We start from the raw sequence: 15,370 nt of genomic DNA, 5'->3' as shown, positions 1-15,370 counted from the left end.
AATAAAGGGAGAAAGTCAGGGTGATGCAGACGGGAGTGGGAGATGAGGAAAAGGGGGGCTTAGTCAGGGAAGGCCTCCTGGAGGAGATGGGCCTTCAGTAAGGCTTTGAAGGCAGGGGAGAGTCATTAACTTGTACTTCCCAAGCGCTTAGTACAGTGCTCTGCACACAGTAAGCACTCAATAAATACGACTGACTGAATGAATGAATGCCAGATAAGAAGAGGGAGGGCTTTGCAGATCAGAGGCAGGTTGTGGGTGAGAGGTCAGTGGTGAGATACATGACATTGAGGTACTACTACTACTACTACTACTACTACTACTACTACTACTACTACTACTACTACTACTACTACTACTACTACTACTACTACTACTACTACTACTACTACTACTACTACTACTACAGAAGCAGCGTGGCTCAGTGGAAAGAGCACGGGCTTTGGAGTCAGAGGTCGTGGGTTCAAATCCCGGCTCTGCCACTTGTCAGCTGTGTGACTTTGGGCAAGTCACTTCACTTCTCTGGGCCTCAGTTACCTCATCTGTAAAATGGGGATGAAGACTGTGAGCCCCACGTGGGACAACCTGATTACCTTGTATCTACCCCAGCGCTTAGAACAGTGCTTTGCACATAGTAAGCGCTTAACAAATACCAACATTATTATTATTATTACTACTACTACTACTACTACTACTACTACTACTACTACTACTACTAACTGTGGTGTTTGTTAAGTCCTTACTGTCCTTAGAGAAGCAGCGTGGCTCAGTGGAAAGAGCCTGGGCTTTGGAGTCAGAGGTCATGGGTTCAAATCCTGGCTCCACCAATTATCAGCTGTGTGACTTTGGGCAAGTAACTTCACTTCTCTGGGCCTCAGTTCCCTCATCTGTAAAATGGGGATGAAGACTGTGAGCCCCCTGTGGGACAACCTGATCACCTTGTAACCTCCCCAGCGCTTAGAACAGTGCTTTGCACATAGTAAGCGCTTAATAAATGCCATCATTATTATTATTATTATTATCTGTAAAATGGGGATTAAGACTGTGAGCCCCACGTGGGACAACCTGATCACCTTGTAACCTACCCAGCACTTAGAACAGTGCTTTGCACATAGTAAGCACTTAATAAATGCCATCATCATTATTATTAGTGTGTGCCAGGCACTGGGTGGATACAAGTAACAGTCCCTGTCTCATATGGGGCTTACGGTCTCAATCCCCATTTTCCAGATGAGGTAACTGAGGCCCAGAGCAGCAAAGTGACTTTCCCAAAGGCACATACCAGACAAGTGGCAGAGCAGGGATTTGAACCCATGGCCTTCTGATGAGAAAGTTGGCATTAGAGGTTACCCCCAAAATGGGGAAAACAGACCCCATATCTCCGACACCAGCTGAGAGCTTCCTTTCACCCCCTACTCCTAAAGGTACCTTATTCCTAGTCCTTAAAAAACCCCATCCCACTTAGTCCTGCCTTGGCATGGTGGCTAGAGCCCGGGCCTTGGGGTCAGAAGGTCATGGGTTCTAATCCCAGCTCTGCTACTTATCTGCTGTGTGACCTTGGGCAAGTCACTTGGCTTCTCTGTGCCTCACTTACCTCATCAGTAAAGTGGGGATTGAGACTGTGAGCCCCACGTGGGACAGGGACTGTGTCCAACCCGATTGGGTTGTATCCACCCCAGTGCTTAGTACAGTGTCTGGCACATAGTAAGTACTTAACAAATAACAGTGTTCTCTCATCCCCCACCTCCCTAAGGTGACCAGTTTAAATGAGCCATTGTGAGACCTTGATATTAAACTGAAACCACTTGAAACAGCGTGGCTCAGTGGAAAGAGCCCGGGCTTTGGAGTCAGAGATCATGGGTTCAAATCGCGACTCCGCCAGTTGTCTATCTATTTATTTATTTATTTATTTTACTTGTACATTTCTATCCTATTTATTTTATTTTGTTGGTATGTTTGGTTCTGTTCTCTGTCTCCCCCTTTTAGACTGTGAGCCCACTCTTGGGTAGGGACTGTCTCTATGTGTTGCCAATTTGTACTTCCCAAGCGCTTAGTACAGTGCTCTGCACATAGTAAGCGCTCAATAAATACGATTGATTGATTGATTGATTGATTGATTGTCAGCTGTGTGACTTTGGGCAAGTCACTTCACTTCTCTGGGCCTCAGTTACCTCATCTGTAAAATGGGGATTAAAACTGGGAGTCCCCCCTGGGACAACCTGATCACCTTGTAACCTCCCCAGCACTTAGAATAGTGCTTTGCACATAGTAAGCGCTTAATAAATGCCATTATTATTATTATTATTATTATTATTATTATTATTGTTATTATTATTATTATTGAAACACTCCTCTCTGCAGAAAATCAAGTTTCATCTTGTTCCCTTGTGGGACTCAAGCCCATCAAACTTTCTCACCCTCCTTCACATTCAAACCAGAACAGACAGAGGAGAACTGAGCAGATTTTCAGCTCTCCAGATAAAGGCCCTACTGAGAGCTCACCTCCTCCAGGTGGCCTTCCCAGACTGAGCCCCTTCCTTCCTCTCCCCCTCATCCCCCTCTCCATCCCCCCATCATACCTCCTTCCCTTCCCCACAGCACCTGTATATATGTATATATGTTTGTACATATTTGTTACTCTATTTATTTATTTTACTTGTACATATCTATTCTATTTATTTTATTTTGTTAGTATGTTTGGTTTTATTCTCTGTCTCCCCCTTTTAGACTGTGAGCCCACTGTTGGGTAGGGACTGTTACTCTATATGTTGCCAACTTGTACTTCCTAAGCGCTTAGTACAGTGCTCTGCACACAGTAAGCGCTCAATAAATACGATTGATGATGATGATGATGATGACAAAGATATTTCATACCTACCCTGGAGTGACCATTGCACTGTCTAAAATCCTTAATTTGTAAGAAAATCCTCCTTACAGCCAACCTAAATCTTTTCCGCTGTATTCCAAGTGTATTTCTTCTGTTTTTTCTCAGCAAAAATGAACAAAGGTTTATTATTGTCTGTCAAGCACCTGAGAGGATTTCTGAAGGTTTTTTCATAATAACAATAATTATAACTTTAGTATTTGTTCTCTACTTACATATGCCCTCCTTCCTCTCCCCCTCCTCCCCCCGCCTTACCTCCCTCCCCTCCCCACAGCACCTTTATATATGTATATATGTTTGTGCATATTTATTACTCTATTTATTTGTGCATATTTATTCTATTTATTTTATTTTGTTAATATGTTTTGTTTTGTTCTCTATCTCCCCCTTCTAGACTGTGAACCCACTGTTGGGTAGGGACTGTCTCTATATGCTGCCAACTTGCACTTCCCAAGCGCTTAGTACAGTGCTCTGCACACAGTAAGCGCTCAATAAATACGATTGAATGAATATGCCAGGCACTGCACTAAGCACTGGGGTAGATACAACTAACCAGGTTGGACACAGTCCATGTCCCACATGGGGGGGGGGTCACAGTCCTAATTCCCATTTTACAGATGAGGGAACTGACGTCCAGAGAGGTGAAGTGCCTTGCCCAAGGTCACACAGCAGACAAGTGGCAGAGCCAGGATTAGAACTCAGGTCTTTCCGACTCCCAGGCCGATGATCTATCCACCAGACTATGCTACTTTTATTTCACTGCAGGTCGGGGTGAACAGTACCAGAATGGACCCCAGACAGTCTCTATTTGGTAAGCTCATTATGGGCAAAGAACGTGCCTGCTAATTCTATCATATTGTATCATTGTACTCTCCAAGCGCTTAGTATAGTGCTCTGCACATGATAAGCACTCGATAAATACTAACGATGATAATTAGAAGCAGCATGGCTTAGTGGATAGAGCATTCATTCATTCATTGAATCGCATTTATTGAGTGCTTACTGTGTGCAGAGCACTGTACTAAGCGCTTGGGAAGGACAAGTTGGCAACATCTAGAGATGGTCCCTACCCAACAGCGGGCTCACAGTCTAGAAGACAGCGAGGGAGGAGGCAGGCAAAGAATTTTTACATGCAGGACCAGCTGTGCCTGGGACTCAGAAAGTTAGATCCCATGCCGGCTCTGCCACCTGTCTGCTGTGTGACCTTGGGCAAGTCACTTTACTTCTCTGGGCCTCAGTTACCTCATCTGTAAAATGGGGATTACAATGGTGAGCCCCACATGGGACAGGGATTGAATCCAACCTGATTACCTTCTACTCACCCAGTGGTTAGTACAGTGCCTGGCACATAGTAATTGCTTAACAAATACCACAGTTATTAGTATTCATTCATTCAATTGTATTTATTGAGCGCTTACTGTATGCAGAGCACTGTACTAAGCACTTGGGAAGTACAAGTTGGCAACAATTGTATTATTATTATTATTATTATGCTTTAGAAGACAATCCCTTGGGAGTTGGGACCACCTTATCTGATGATCTTGTATCTACCTTCATTCATCCATTCATTCAATCATATTTATTGAGCGCTTACTGTGTGCAGAGCACTGCATTAAGCGTTTGGAAAGTACAAGGTTAGTACTTGTACAGTACTTGGGAAAGCACTGCTTGGGGAAGCAGCGTGGCTCAGTGGATAGAGCACGGGCTTTGGAGTCAGAGGTCATGGGTTCAAATCCCAGCTCCGCCAATTGTCAGCTGTGTGACTTTGGGCAAGTCACTTCACTTCTCTGGGCCTCAGTTCTCTCATCTGTAAAATGGGGGTTAAGACTGTGAGCCCCCAATGGACAACCTGATCACCTTGTAACCTCCCCAGCGCTTAGAACAGTGCTTTGCACATAGTAAGCACTTAATAAATGCCATTATTATTATTATTATTATTACAATTCAGCAATAAAGAGTGATAATCCCCACCCACAACAGGCTTACAGTCTTGTGGGCAAGGAATGAGTTTACTAACTCTGTTGTATCATACTCTCCCAAGCACTTAGCACAGTGCTCTCCAAATCATAAGTGCTCAATAAATACAATCGATTAGTATCGATCAGCTCTAGGTGATGGTAGAGACAACCACTTTGAATGCTTTTACGCGAACAACCGCTTACAGGGTGGGATTTTCCAACGAGACATCTCTCGGGCGACACCACAAAAGTCCCCCCCTCCCATCCCTCTCTGAAGCCTCTAGAAACCTAGAAACGTAGAAGCTTCCACGATGTTGTGGGTTCGACCTAAATAAAGAGGGAATACCCTATCATATTGTATTATTGTACTCTCTAAGCGCTTAGTATAGTGCTCTGCACATGATAAACCAGGATTAGAACTCAGAATACCCATACCTGGTAGGTTTCTATAGGCTTCGTCTCCATGTTCAGATCCCAGACTTTGACGGTGAGGTAATCCCTGGTGAGCATGTAGCGGCCACTGTGACTGAACTTGACGTCCGAAACGGAGGAGATGATTTCCGAGAAGAAGGATCGGTTACTGGGGTCTTCTGGTTCCTCAAAAACTGCAGGGGGAGGAGGATGGAAGATACAGGAGCAATCATTTAAAAATAATAATACTGAGCGCCTACTGCACTGGGGTAGGTACAAGTTAATCAGGCTGGACACAGTCCCTGTCCCACGTGGGGCTCACAGTCTTAATCCCCATTTTCCAGATTAAGGAACTGAGGCTCAGAGAAACGAAGTGACTTGCTCAAGGTCACACAGCAGATACGTGGCGGAGTCGGGATTAGAACCCAGGGCCTTCTGGCTCCCAGGACTGTGCCTTAGCCACTAAGCCCCGTTTCCACTGCGCTGGATGGTTTTATGGTGTTTCTCTGGAGGCACTTTGATTCAGCCATGAATGCTCAAACTCGTTGAGGGCAGGGAATGTGTCTGTTTATTGTTGTATTGCACTCCCTCAAGTGCTTAGTACAGTGGTCTGTGCTCAGTAAGCGCTCAGTAAATAAGATTGAATGAATTGTTTGTCCAGCCATTTCATCCTCATAATAGTAATAATTATGGAATCTGTTGAGTGCTCATGGGTTCAAATCCTGGCTCCGCCACTTGTCAGCTGTGTGACTTCAGGCAAGTCATTTCACTTCTCTGTGACTCAGTTACCTCATCTGTAAAATGGGGATGAAGACTGTGAGCCCCCCGTGGGACAACCTGATCACCTTGTATCCTCCCCAGCGCTTAGAACAGTGCTTTGCACATAGTAAGCACTTAATAAATGCCATCATTATTATTATTACTAAGTGCAGGCACTGTAGGAAGCACTTGGGCAGATACAAGCAAATCGGGATGGAAATACAAGCCCTGTTGTAAGCACTGGGGTTGATACAAGCTAATCAGGTTGGACACAATCCCTGTCCCACGTGGGGCTCACAGTCTCGATCCCTATTTTAAGAGAAGCAGCGTGGCTCAATGGAAAGAGCACGGGCTTTGGAGTCAGGGGTCATGGGTTCGAATTCCAGCTCTGCCAATTGTCAGCTGTGTGACTTTGGGCAAGTCAATTAATCAATCAATCAATCAATCGTATTTATTGAGCTCTTACTGTGTACAGAGCATTGTACTAAGTGCTTGGGAAGTAGAAGTTGGCAACATAGAGAGACAGTCCCTACCCAACAGTGGGCTCACAGTCTAAAAGGGGGAGACAGAGAACAAAACCAAACATACTAACAAAATAAAATCAATAGAATAGATATGTACAAGTAAAATAAATAAATAAATAGAGTAATAAATATGTACAAACATATATACATATATACAGGTGCTGTGGGGAAGGGAAGGAAGTAAGATGGGGGGGATGGAGAGGGGGACGAGGGGGAGAGGAAGGGCTCTCTCTGGGCCTCAGTTCCCTCATCTGTAAAATGGGGATTAAGACTGTGAGCCCCCCGTGGGACAACCTGATCTCCTTGTAACCTCCCCAGCGCTTAGAACAGTGCTTTACACTTAGTAAGCGCTTAATAAATGCCATTATTATTGCTATTATTATTACAGATAAGGCAACTGAAGCCCAGAGAAGTGAAATGACTGGCCCAGGGTCATATAGCAGACCAGTGGTGGAGCCGGGATGAGAACCCAGGACCTTCTGATGCCCAAGCTTGTGCTCTGGCCACCATACTACGCTACATCTCCTGGTCCTACTTCCTCGTCTCCTTCCTACTTGCATTTAACCCTCTCGAGTACTGCAATAGCCTCCTCGCTAACCTCCCTGCCTCCAGCCTCCTCTATCATCTTCAGTGGGATTTATAGAGTGCTTGCTGCGTGCAGAGCACTGTACTAAGCACCTGGGAGAGTACAATACATTAGAATCAGTTGACGCTTTTCCCGGCCCTTAACAAGGTTACAGTCTAAACTGTAAACCCGGTGTGGGCAGGGATTGTTTCGCTTTGTTGCTGAATTGCACTTTCCAAGCGCTTAGCACAGTGCTCTGCACACAGTAAGCGCTCAATAAATATGATCAAATGAATGAATCTAAAGGAAGAGACAGACATTAATATCAATCAATAGATTAAGGATCTGTACATAAATCCTGTGGGGCTGAGGGTGGAATGAACATCATGTGTTTGAGCCCATTGGTGGGTGGGATTGTCTCTATCTGTTGCCAAGTTGTACTTTCCAAGCACTTAGTACAGTGCTCTGCACACAGTAAGCGCTCAATAAATACGATTGATTGATTGATTGATTAGTACAGTGCTCTGCACACAGTAAGTGCTTGATAAATATGATCGAGGAATGAATGAATAGGTGACATAGAAGGGAGAGGGAGTAGGGGAAAGGAATCAATCAATCAATCAATCGTATTTATTGAGCGCTTACTGTGTGCAGAGCACTGTACTAAGCGCTTGGGAAGTACAAGTTGGCAACATATAGAGACAGTCCCTACCCAACAGTGGGCTCACAGTCTAGAAGGGGGAGACAGAGAACAAAACCAAACATATTAACAAAATAAAATAAATAGAATAGATATGTGCAAGTAAAATAAATAGAGTAATAAATACAAACAAACATATATACAAATATACTCCAATGCTTAGAATAGTGTCTAACACACAATAAAACCACGGTGTTTGTTAAGCGCTCACTGTGTGTCAAGAACTGTACTAAGCTCTGGGGAAGATCAATCAATCAATCAATTGTATTTATTGAGTGCTTACTGTGTGCAGAGCACTGTACTAAGCGCTTGGGAAGTACAAGTTGATACAAGAGAAGCAGGCCAGACACAATTCCTGTCCCACCTGGGGCTCACATGCTAAGTAGGAGGGAAAACAGGTATTGAATCCCTTTTTTAAAGATGAGGAAGCCAAAGTATAGGGAAGTAGAGTAACTTGTCCAGGGACACAAAGCAGACCAATGGCAGAGCAGTGATTAGAACTCATGTCTTGGGACTTCCAGGCATATTCTCTTTCCAATCAATCAATCAATCAATCAATCGTATATATTGAGAGCTTACTGTGTGCAGAACACTGTACTAAGCGCTTGGGAAGGCAACGCTGCTTCTCTAAACTATTAGAGGGGGAGAGCTTCTCATACATTGAGAATATATTTCCTAAGTAATAATAAGGTTTTGGTCCTTTAAAGATGAGGAAAGAAAGTGTCATTACCGTTGGGCTCTTAAATGTATAACAGTTATAAAAGTAATTGAGGCACAGTTAATGACCAGAGAATATTCAGTAGAAAACCAACCATTGGAATTTGGGTTGGTTTTTCCAAAAGGAGACAAGTACTTTTGTGTGACAGGAATGTCAAAATAAAAAGTTCCTATACCTGGTTCTGTACAGAACCTGAAACTGTATGACTGCCCAACAAATCTGAAAGAAAATAAATTATGGGAAAAGCAAAAACAAACTTTTCTTTAGCCAGACATTTAAACAAAATACTTTTAAATAGCTCTTTAAAAACTCCCCTAGACATACAGTTAAGGTAGATATTTTTGCAATTATCTTGTCTGTTTCTCAATAGAGGTTTGATGAGCACAAAGCAATTATCATCTCTCACACTTCTTCCCTCTAATCTGTCCAAACTGTGTATTGCACATGGCAGGAACGCCATCCTCCGCATTATGATACCGAGTTGGCTCCAGTGAACTCTTTTAAATTAACCGGGTTGATTGTCACACCCCTGCAGAACTGAAAAGCTGTCACAGGTTCTGTTTTTTAGAGTGTCAAGAATGGCAGGAACACGAAAACATTTTATTTTTCCTTGTAAGAGAAAATAGACTTGGATACAATTTGGGATGCTAAACCCACGTGAAGCTCACAGCCCTCTCAGTAATTCCCTTCCCTTTGAACTAGAGGAAGATAATCACCATGGGAAGCTTCATAGCCTAGTGAAAAGAATACAAGTCTGAGAGTCACAGGACCTGGGTTCTAATCTTGATCTGCCACTTGTCTGCTGTGTGACCTGGGGCAAGTCACTGAAATTTTAGACTGTGAGGCCACTGTTGGGTAGGGACTGTCTCTATATGTTGCCAATTTGTACTTCCCAAGCGCTTAGTACAGTACTCTGCACATAGTAAGTGCTCAATAAATACGATTGATGATGAAATTATCTGTGTCTCAGTTTCTTCAACAGTCTTTTAGACTGTAAGCTCATCATGGGCGGTAGACATGATGGCCAGTTCTGTCATCTTGTACTCTCCCAAGTACCTCTGCACACAGTAAGTGCTCAATAAATATGATTGATTGATTAAAATAGGGATTCAATACCTGTTATTTCTCCTACTTAGACTGCGAGCCCCATGTGGGACAAGAAGAAGTGTACAACCTGAGCGATTTGTAATAATAATTGTAGCTGTTAAACATTTTACTATATGCCAGGCACTGTACTAGGCACTGGGGTGGATACAAGTAAATTGGGTTGGACACAGTCTCTGTCCCACATGGGGCTCACAGTCTCAATCCCCATTTTACAGATGATGTAACTGAGGGCTAGAGAATAACAATAATAATGGTATTTGTTAAGTGCTTACTAGGTGCCAAGCACTTTCTAAGTGCTGGGGTAGATACAAGTTGGTCAGTCCCTGTCTCACCTGGGGCTCACAGTCTTAATCCCCATTTTACAGATGAGGTAACTGAGGCACAGAGAAGTGAAGTGACTTGCCCAAGGTCACACAGCAGACAAGTGGTAGATCAAGAATAGAACCTATGACTTTCTGGCTCCCGGGCCCGTGCCTGGAAGGAAATGGAAAGTAGGTGGGCCCCACTTAGCCCAGTGCTTGGCACATAGTTAGCACTTAACTAGTAGCACTGTTATCTTTATCACTTTCTATAGTCCCTCTAGACTAGTTTTTTGTGGGCAGGGAATGTGTCAGTTGATTGTCCGATTGTGCTCACCCAAGCATTTAGTACAGTGCTCTGCACACAGTAAGTGCTCAATAAATGTGATTAAATTGAACGAATGAATGAACTACATTCTCCCCTTCGCCAAACTTTTCCGGAACTTCCCCGTCCGCAAACTGGGCTGGAAAGCACACTGAGCCATGGATTAAACTGCCTTTTATCATTACATTCCCTTTCTACCACTCATTTCTTTTCCACATGCTGAGAGTTCCAAGAACAGTCATTTTATCTCAATTTATACCTTTGCCTGTTCCCAAGCCCCCACAAAAATCGCTTGTCAATTTTGGAGAAAATTGTCTTTTTTTTTTTTTTTCAGGAAAAGAACAAAAACCGGTGAGATTTTTGATATGTTTAAAAATCAGAAATGTCAGAAACACTTTAAGAAGCAATAACTATTGAGGTTATTTTCCCTCCTTGGCTTTCCATCCCTGATGCGTGGAGTTAAGTGCCTAGCAAAAAATACCTGACGATTACGAGGATAAGCCACCATTAGAGGCTCCACAGTTGCCGTGATGCTCTGGCGGTTTCCGTGTGGAGCTTTCTCTTTTTTAACCTTTCTGTCGAGCAATGTAATTTATTCAGCCAAAGCTAGCTTTCATTCATTCATTCAATCGTATTTATTGAGCGCTTACTGTGTGCAGAGCACTGGACTAAGCGCTTGGGAAGTACAAGTTGGCAACATATAGAGACGGTCCCTACCCAACAACGGGCTCAGTCTAGAAAGGGGAGACAGACAACAAAACAAAACATGTGGACAGGTGTCAAGTCATCAGAATAAATAGAAGTAAAGCTAGATGCACATCATTAACAAAATAAATAGAATAGTAAGTATGTACAAGTAAAATAAATAGAGTAATAAATCTTGTACAAATATATATATACAAGTGCTGTGGAGAGGGGAAGGAGGTAGGGCAGGGGTGATGGGGAGGAGGAGAGGAAAAGGGGGGCTCAGTCTGGGAAGGCCTCCTGCCCGATTAACTTGTATCCACTCCAGGGGTTAATTCAGTGCCTGGCACATAGTAAATGCTTAATAAATACCACTATTACTACTTCTACTATTACTACCTATTATCACTCCTCCTCCTCCCCCTCCTACTAACTACTAATATTAGAGTAATGCAACCTAATGGAAAGACCCCAGGGTTGCAAGTCAGGGGAACTAGCTTCTAATCTCAGCTTCATCACGTTTCTGCCATGTCATCTTGGACAAGTCATTTCACTCCCCGGTGTCTCAGTTTATTCATTCACTCATTCATTCAATCGTATTTATTGAGTGCTTACTGTGTGCAGAGCACTGTACTAAGCGCTTGGGAAGTACAACTTGGCAACATATAGCCACGGTTCCTACCCAACAATGGGCTCACAGTCTAGGAGGGGGAGACAGACAACAAAACAAAGCATGTTGGCAGGTGTCAAGTCATCAGAATAAATAGAAGTAAAGCTAGATGCTAGTTTACTCCTCTGTAAAATGGGGATTCAATATCTGGTCTCCCTCAAACTAGGATTGTGAGGCCAGCCAATGATCGGTATTTACCGAGTGCTTACTATGTGCAGGACACTTTACTAAGCACTCTGGAGAGTCTGATACAACAGACTTGGTAGACACATTTCCTGCCCACAAGGGCTTTACCATCTAGAAGACAGGTGTGAGGTAAATAACATAATAATAATAATAATGATAATAATAATAATAATAATAATAATAATGATAATGGTATTTGTTAAGTGCTTACTATGTGCCAAGCACTTTTCTAAGCTCTGGGGTGGATATAAGGTAATCAGGTTGTCCCATGTGGGGCTCACAGTCTTAATCCCCATTGTACAGATGAGATAACTGAGACACAGAGAAGTTAAGTGACTTGCCCAAAGTCACACAGCTGAGAAGTAGCAGAGCCGGGATTAGAACCCAAGACCTCTGACTCCCAAGCCTGGGCTTTTTCCGCTAAGCCACGCTGCTTCTCGTAAAACATGTGCTTAAAGGGTACAGACCCAAGTTCATGGGTGACAAAGAAGGGAGAGGGAGTTGAGTAAAAAGAGGAACAGGGGCTGTGCCCAACTTAATTGGGAGTCAGAAGGTCATGGTTTCTAATCCTAGCTCTGCCACTTGTTTGCAGTGTGACCTAGGGCAAGTCACTTTGCTTCTCTCTGCCTCAGTTACCTCATCCGTAAAACGGGGATTGAGACTGTGAGCCCCATCTAGGACAGGGACTGCATCCAAACTGATATGCTTGTGTTCACCCCAGCATTTAGTACAGTGCCTGGCATGTAGGAAGTGCTTAACAAACACCAGAATTATTATTATTCATTATTTGGGATCTACCTCAGGGAAACTAGATGGCCTAGTGGAAAGAGCATGGGCCTGTGCTACTCTGGTGCCGCTAATCTCCTCACCGTTAGGCCTCATTCTCGCCTGTCCCGCCATCGACCCCCGGCCCACGTCATCCCCCAGGCCTGAAATGCCCTCCCTCTGCCCATCTGCCAAGCTAGCTCTCTTCCTCCCTTCAATGATGATGATGATGATGATGGTATTTGTTAAGCGTTTACTATGTGCAAAGCACTGTTCTAAGCGCCGGAGGGGTGGGGGGGATACAAGGTGATCAGGTTGTCCCCCGGGGGGCTCACAGTAATCATCCCCATTTTACAGATGAGGGAACTGAGGCTCAGAGAAGTTAAGTGACTTGCCCAAGGTCACACAGCCGGCATGTGGTGGAGTGGGATTCGAACCCATGACCTCTGACTCCAAAGCCTGGGCTCTTTCCACTGAGCCACGCTGCTTCAAGGCCCTACTGAGAGCTCACCTCCTCCAGGAGGCCTTCCCAGACTGAGCCCTCCCTTTTCTTCTGCTCCTCCTTCCCTCCCTCTGCTCTACCCCCCTCCCAACCCCACAGCACCTGTGTATATATGTACATATTTATTATTCTATTTATTTATTTATATTAATTTCTATTTACTTGTTTTGATGTGTATTTACCATAATTATATTAATTTATATTGATGCTATTGACGCCTGTTTACTTGTTTTGATATCTGTCTCCCCCCTTCTAGACTGTGAGCCTGTTGTGGGCCGGGATCGTCTCTCTTGGTTGCTGAATTGTACTTTCCAAGTGCTTAGTAATAATAATAATGGTATTTGTTAAGCACTTATTATGTGCAAAGCACTGTTCTAAGCGCCGGGGGGACACAGGGTGATCAGGTTGTCCCCACATGGGGCTCACAGTCTTAATCCCCATTTTCCAGATGAGGGAACTGAGGCCCAGAGAAGTGAAGTTACTTGCCCAAAGTCACACAGCTGACAATTGGTGGAGCTGGGATTTGAACCCACGACCTCTGACTCCAAAGCCCGGGCTCATTCCACTGAGCCATGCTGCTTCTCAATAATAATGATATATAATAATGACAATAATAATAATAATAATGGTACCTGTTAAGCCCTTACTATGTGCCAAGCCCTGTTCTAAGCACTGGGGTAGATACAAGTTAGTCAGTCAGGTTGGACCCAGTCCCTGTCCCACGTGGGACTCACAGTCTTGATCCCCATTTTACAGCTGAGGTAACTGAGGCCCAGAGAAGTGAAGTGACTTGCCCGAAGTTACACAGCTGACAGTTGGTGGAGCTGGGATTTGAACACACGACCTCTGACTCCAAAGCCAGGGCTCTTTCCACTGAGCCATGATGCTTCTCAATAATAATGATATAATAATAATGATATAATATGTATATATGTACATATGTTTGTACATATTTTTTTTACTCTATTTATTTATTTATTTTATTTGTACATATCTATTCTATTTATTTTATTTTGTTAGTATGTTTGGTTTTGTTCTCTGTCTCCCCCTTTTAGACTGTGAGCCCACTGTTGGGTAGGGACTGTCTCTATATGTTGCCAATTTGTACTTCCCAAGTGCTTAGTACAGTGCTCTGCACATAGTAAGCGCTCAATAAATACGATTGATGATGATGAATAATAATAATAATAATGATAATGATACTACTACTAATAATAATAGTACAGTGCTCTGCATGCAGTAAGTGCTTAATAAATGCGAATGAATGAATGAATGAATGAATGAATGAATGTGAGTCAGAGGACCTGGGCTCTGAGCTCATAGTGGGCAGGGAATGTCTCCGTTTATTGTGATATTGTACTTTCCCAAGCATTTAGTACAGTGCTTTGCACAGAGTTAAGTGCTAAATAAATACCATTAAATGAATGAATAAATGAATAAACCCAACTCAGTGACTTGCCTAATGTGACCTGGGGCAAATCAATCAATCAATCAATCGTATTTATTGAGCGCTTACTATGTGCAGAGCACTGTACTAAGCACTTGGGAAGTACAAATTGGCAACACATAGAGACAGTCCCTACCCAACAGTGGGCTCACAGTCTAAAAATCACTTCACTTCTCTGTGCCCGACTTTCCACATCTGTAAATTGAGGATTGAATACAGCTTGGCTTAGTGGGAAGCAGCATGGCATAGTGGCTAGAACCCGGGCCTGGGAGGTCACGGGTTCTAATCTCAGCCCTGCCACATGTCTGCTGTGTGACCTTGGGCAAGTCACTTCACTTCTCTGGGCCTCAGTTACCTCAGCTGTAAAATGGGGATCAAGACTGTGAGTCCCACGTGGGACAGGGACTGGGTCCAACCTGACTGACTAACTTGTATCTACCCCAGTGCTTAGAACAGTGCTTGGCACATAGTAAGGGCTTAACAGGTACCATTATTATTATTATTATTATATATCCTTATTATTGAGAAACAGCATGGTGTAGTGGAAAGGGCATGGGTTTGGGAGTCAGAGGTCTTGGGTTCTAATCCCAGCTCCACCACTTGTCAGCTGGGTGACTTTGGGCAAATCATTTAACTTCTCTCTGCCTCAGTTACCTCATCTGTAAAATGCGGATTAAGACTGTGAGCCCCACGTGGGACAATTTGATTACTTTGAATCTATCCCGGCACTTGGAACAACGTGGCTCAGTGGAAAGAGCACAGGCTTTGGAGTCAGAGGTCGTGGATTCGATTCCCGGCTCCGCCACGTGTCTGCTGTGTGACCTTGGGCAAGTCACTTTACTTCTCAGAGCCTCAGTTACTTCATCTGT

General features: G+C 43.7%; 1 protein-coding gene across 2 annotated transcripts in view; it reads right to left on the bottom strand.

The window, feature by feature from the left end:
* Nucleotides 1–15,370, bottom strand: part of PPP2R2C (protein phosphatase 2 regulatory subunit Bgamma) — a 381,993-nt gene that overhangs the window by 28,034 nt on the left and 338,589 nt on the right. For both annotated transcript variants that reach the window (XM_038745076.1, XM_038745077.1), the window contains one exon: nt 5,275–5,444. In XM_038745076.1, the coding sequence (XP_038601004.1) occupies nt 5,275–5,444 (170 nt within the window). The remainder of the gene's footprint in view (nt 1–5,274; nt 5,445–15,370) is intronic.

Source organism: Tachyglossus aculeatus, chromosome 4 (assembly GCF_015852505.1).
Source record: "Tachyglossus aculeatus isolate mTacAcu1 chromosome 4, mTacAcu1.pri, whole genome shotgun sequence".
Classification (NCBI taxonomy): domain Eukaryota; kingdom Metazoa; phylum Chordata; class Mammalia; order Monotremata; family Tachyglossidae; genus Tachyglossus; species Tachyglossus aculeatus.
Note: the sequence above shows the minus strand (reverse complement) of the source record. Positions and strands in the feature narration are given on the sequence as shown.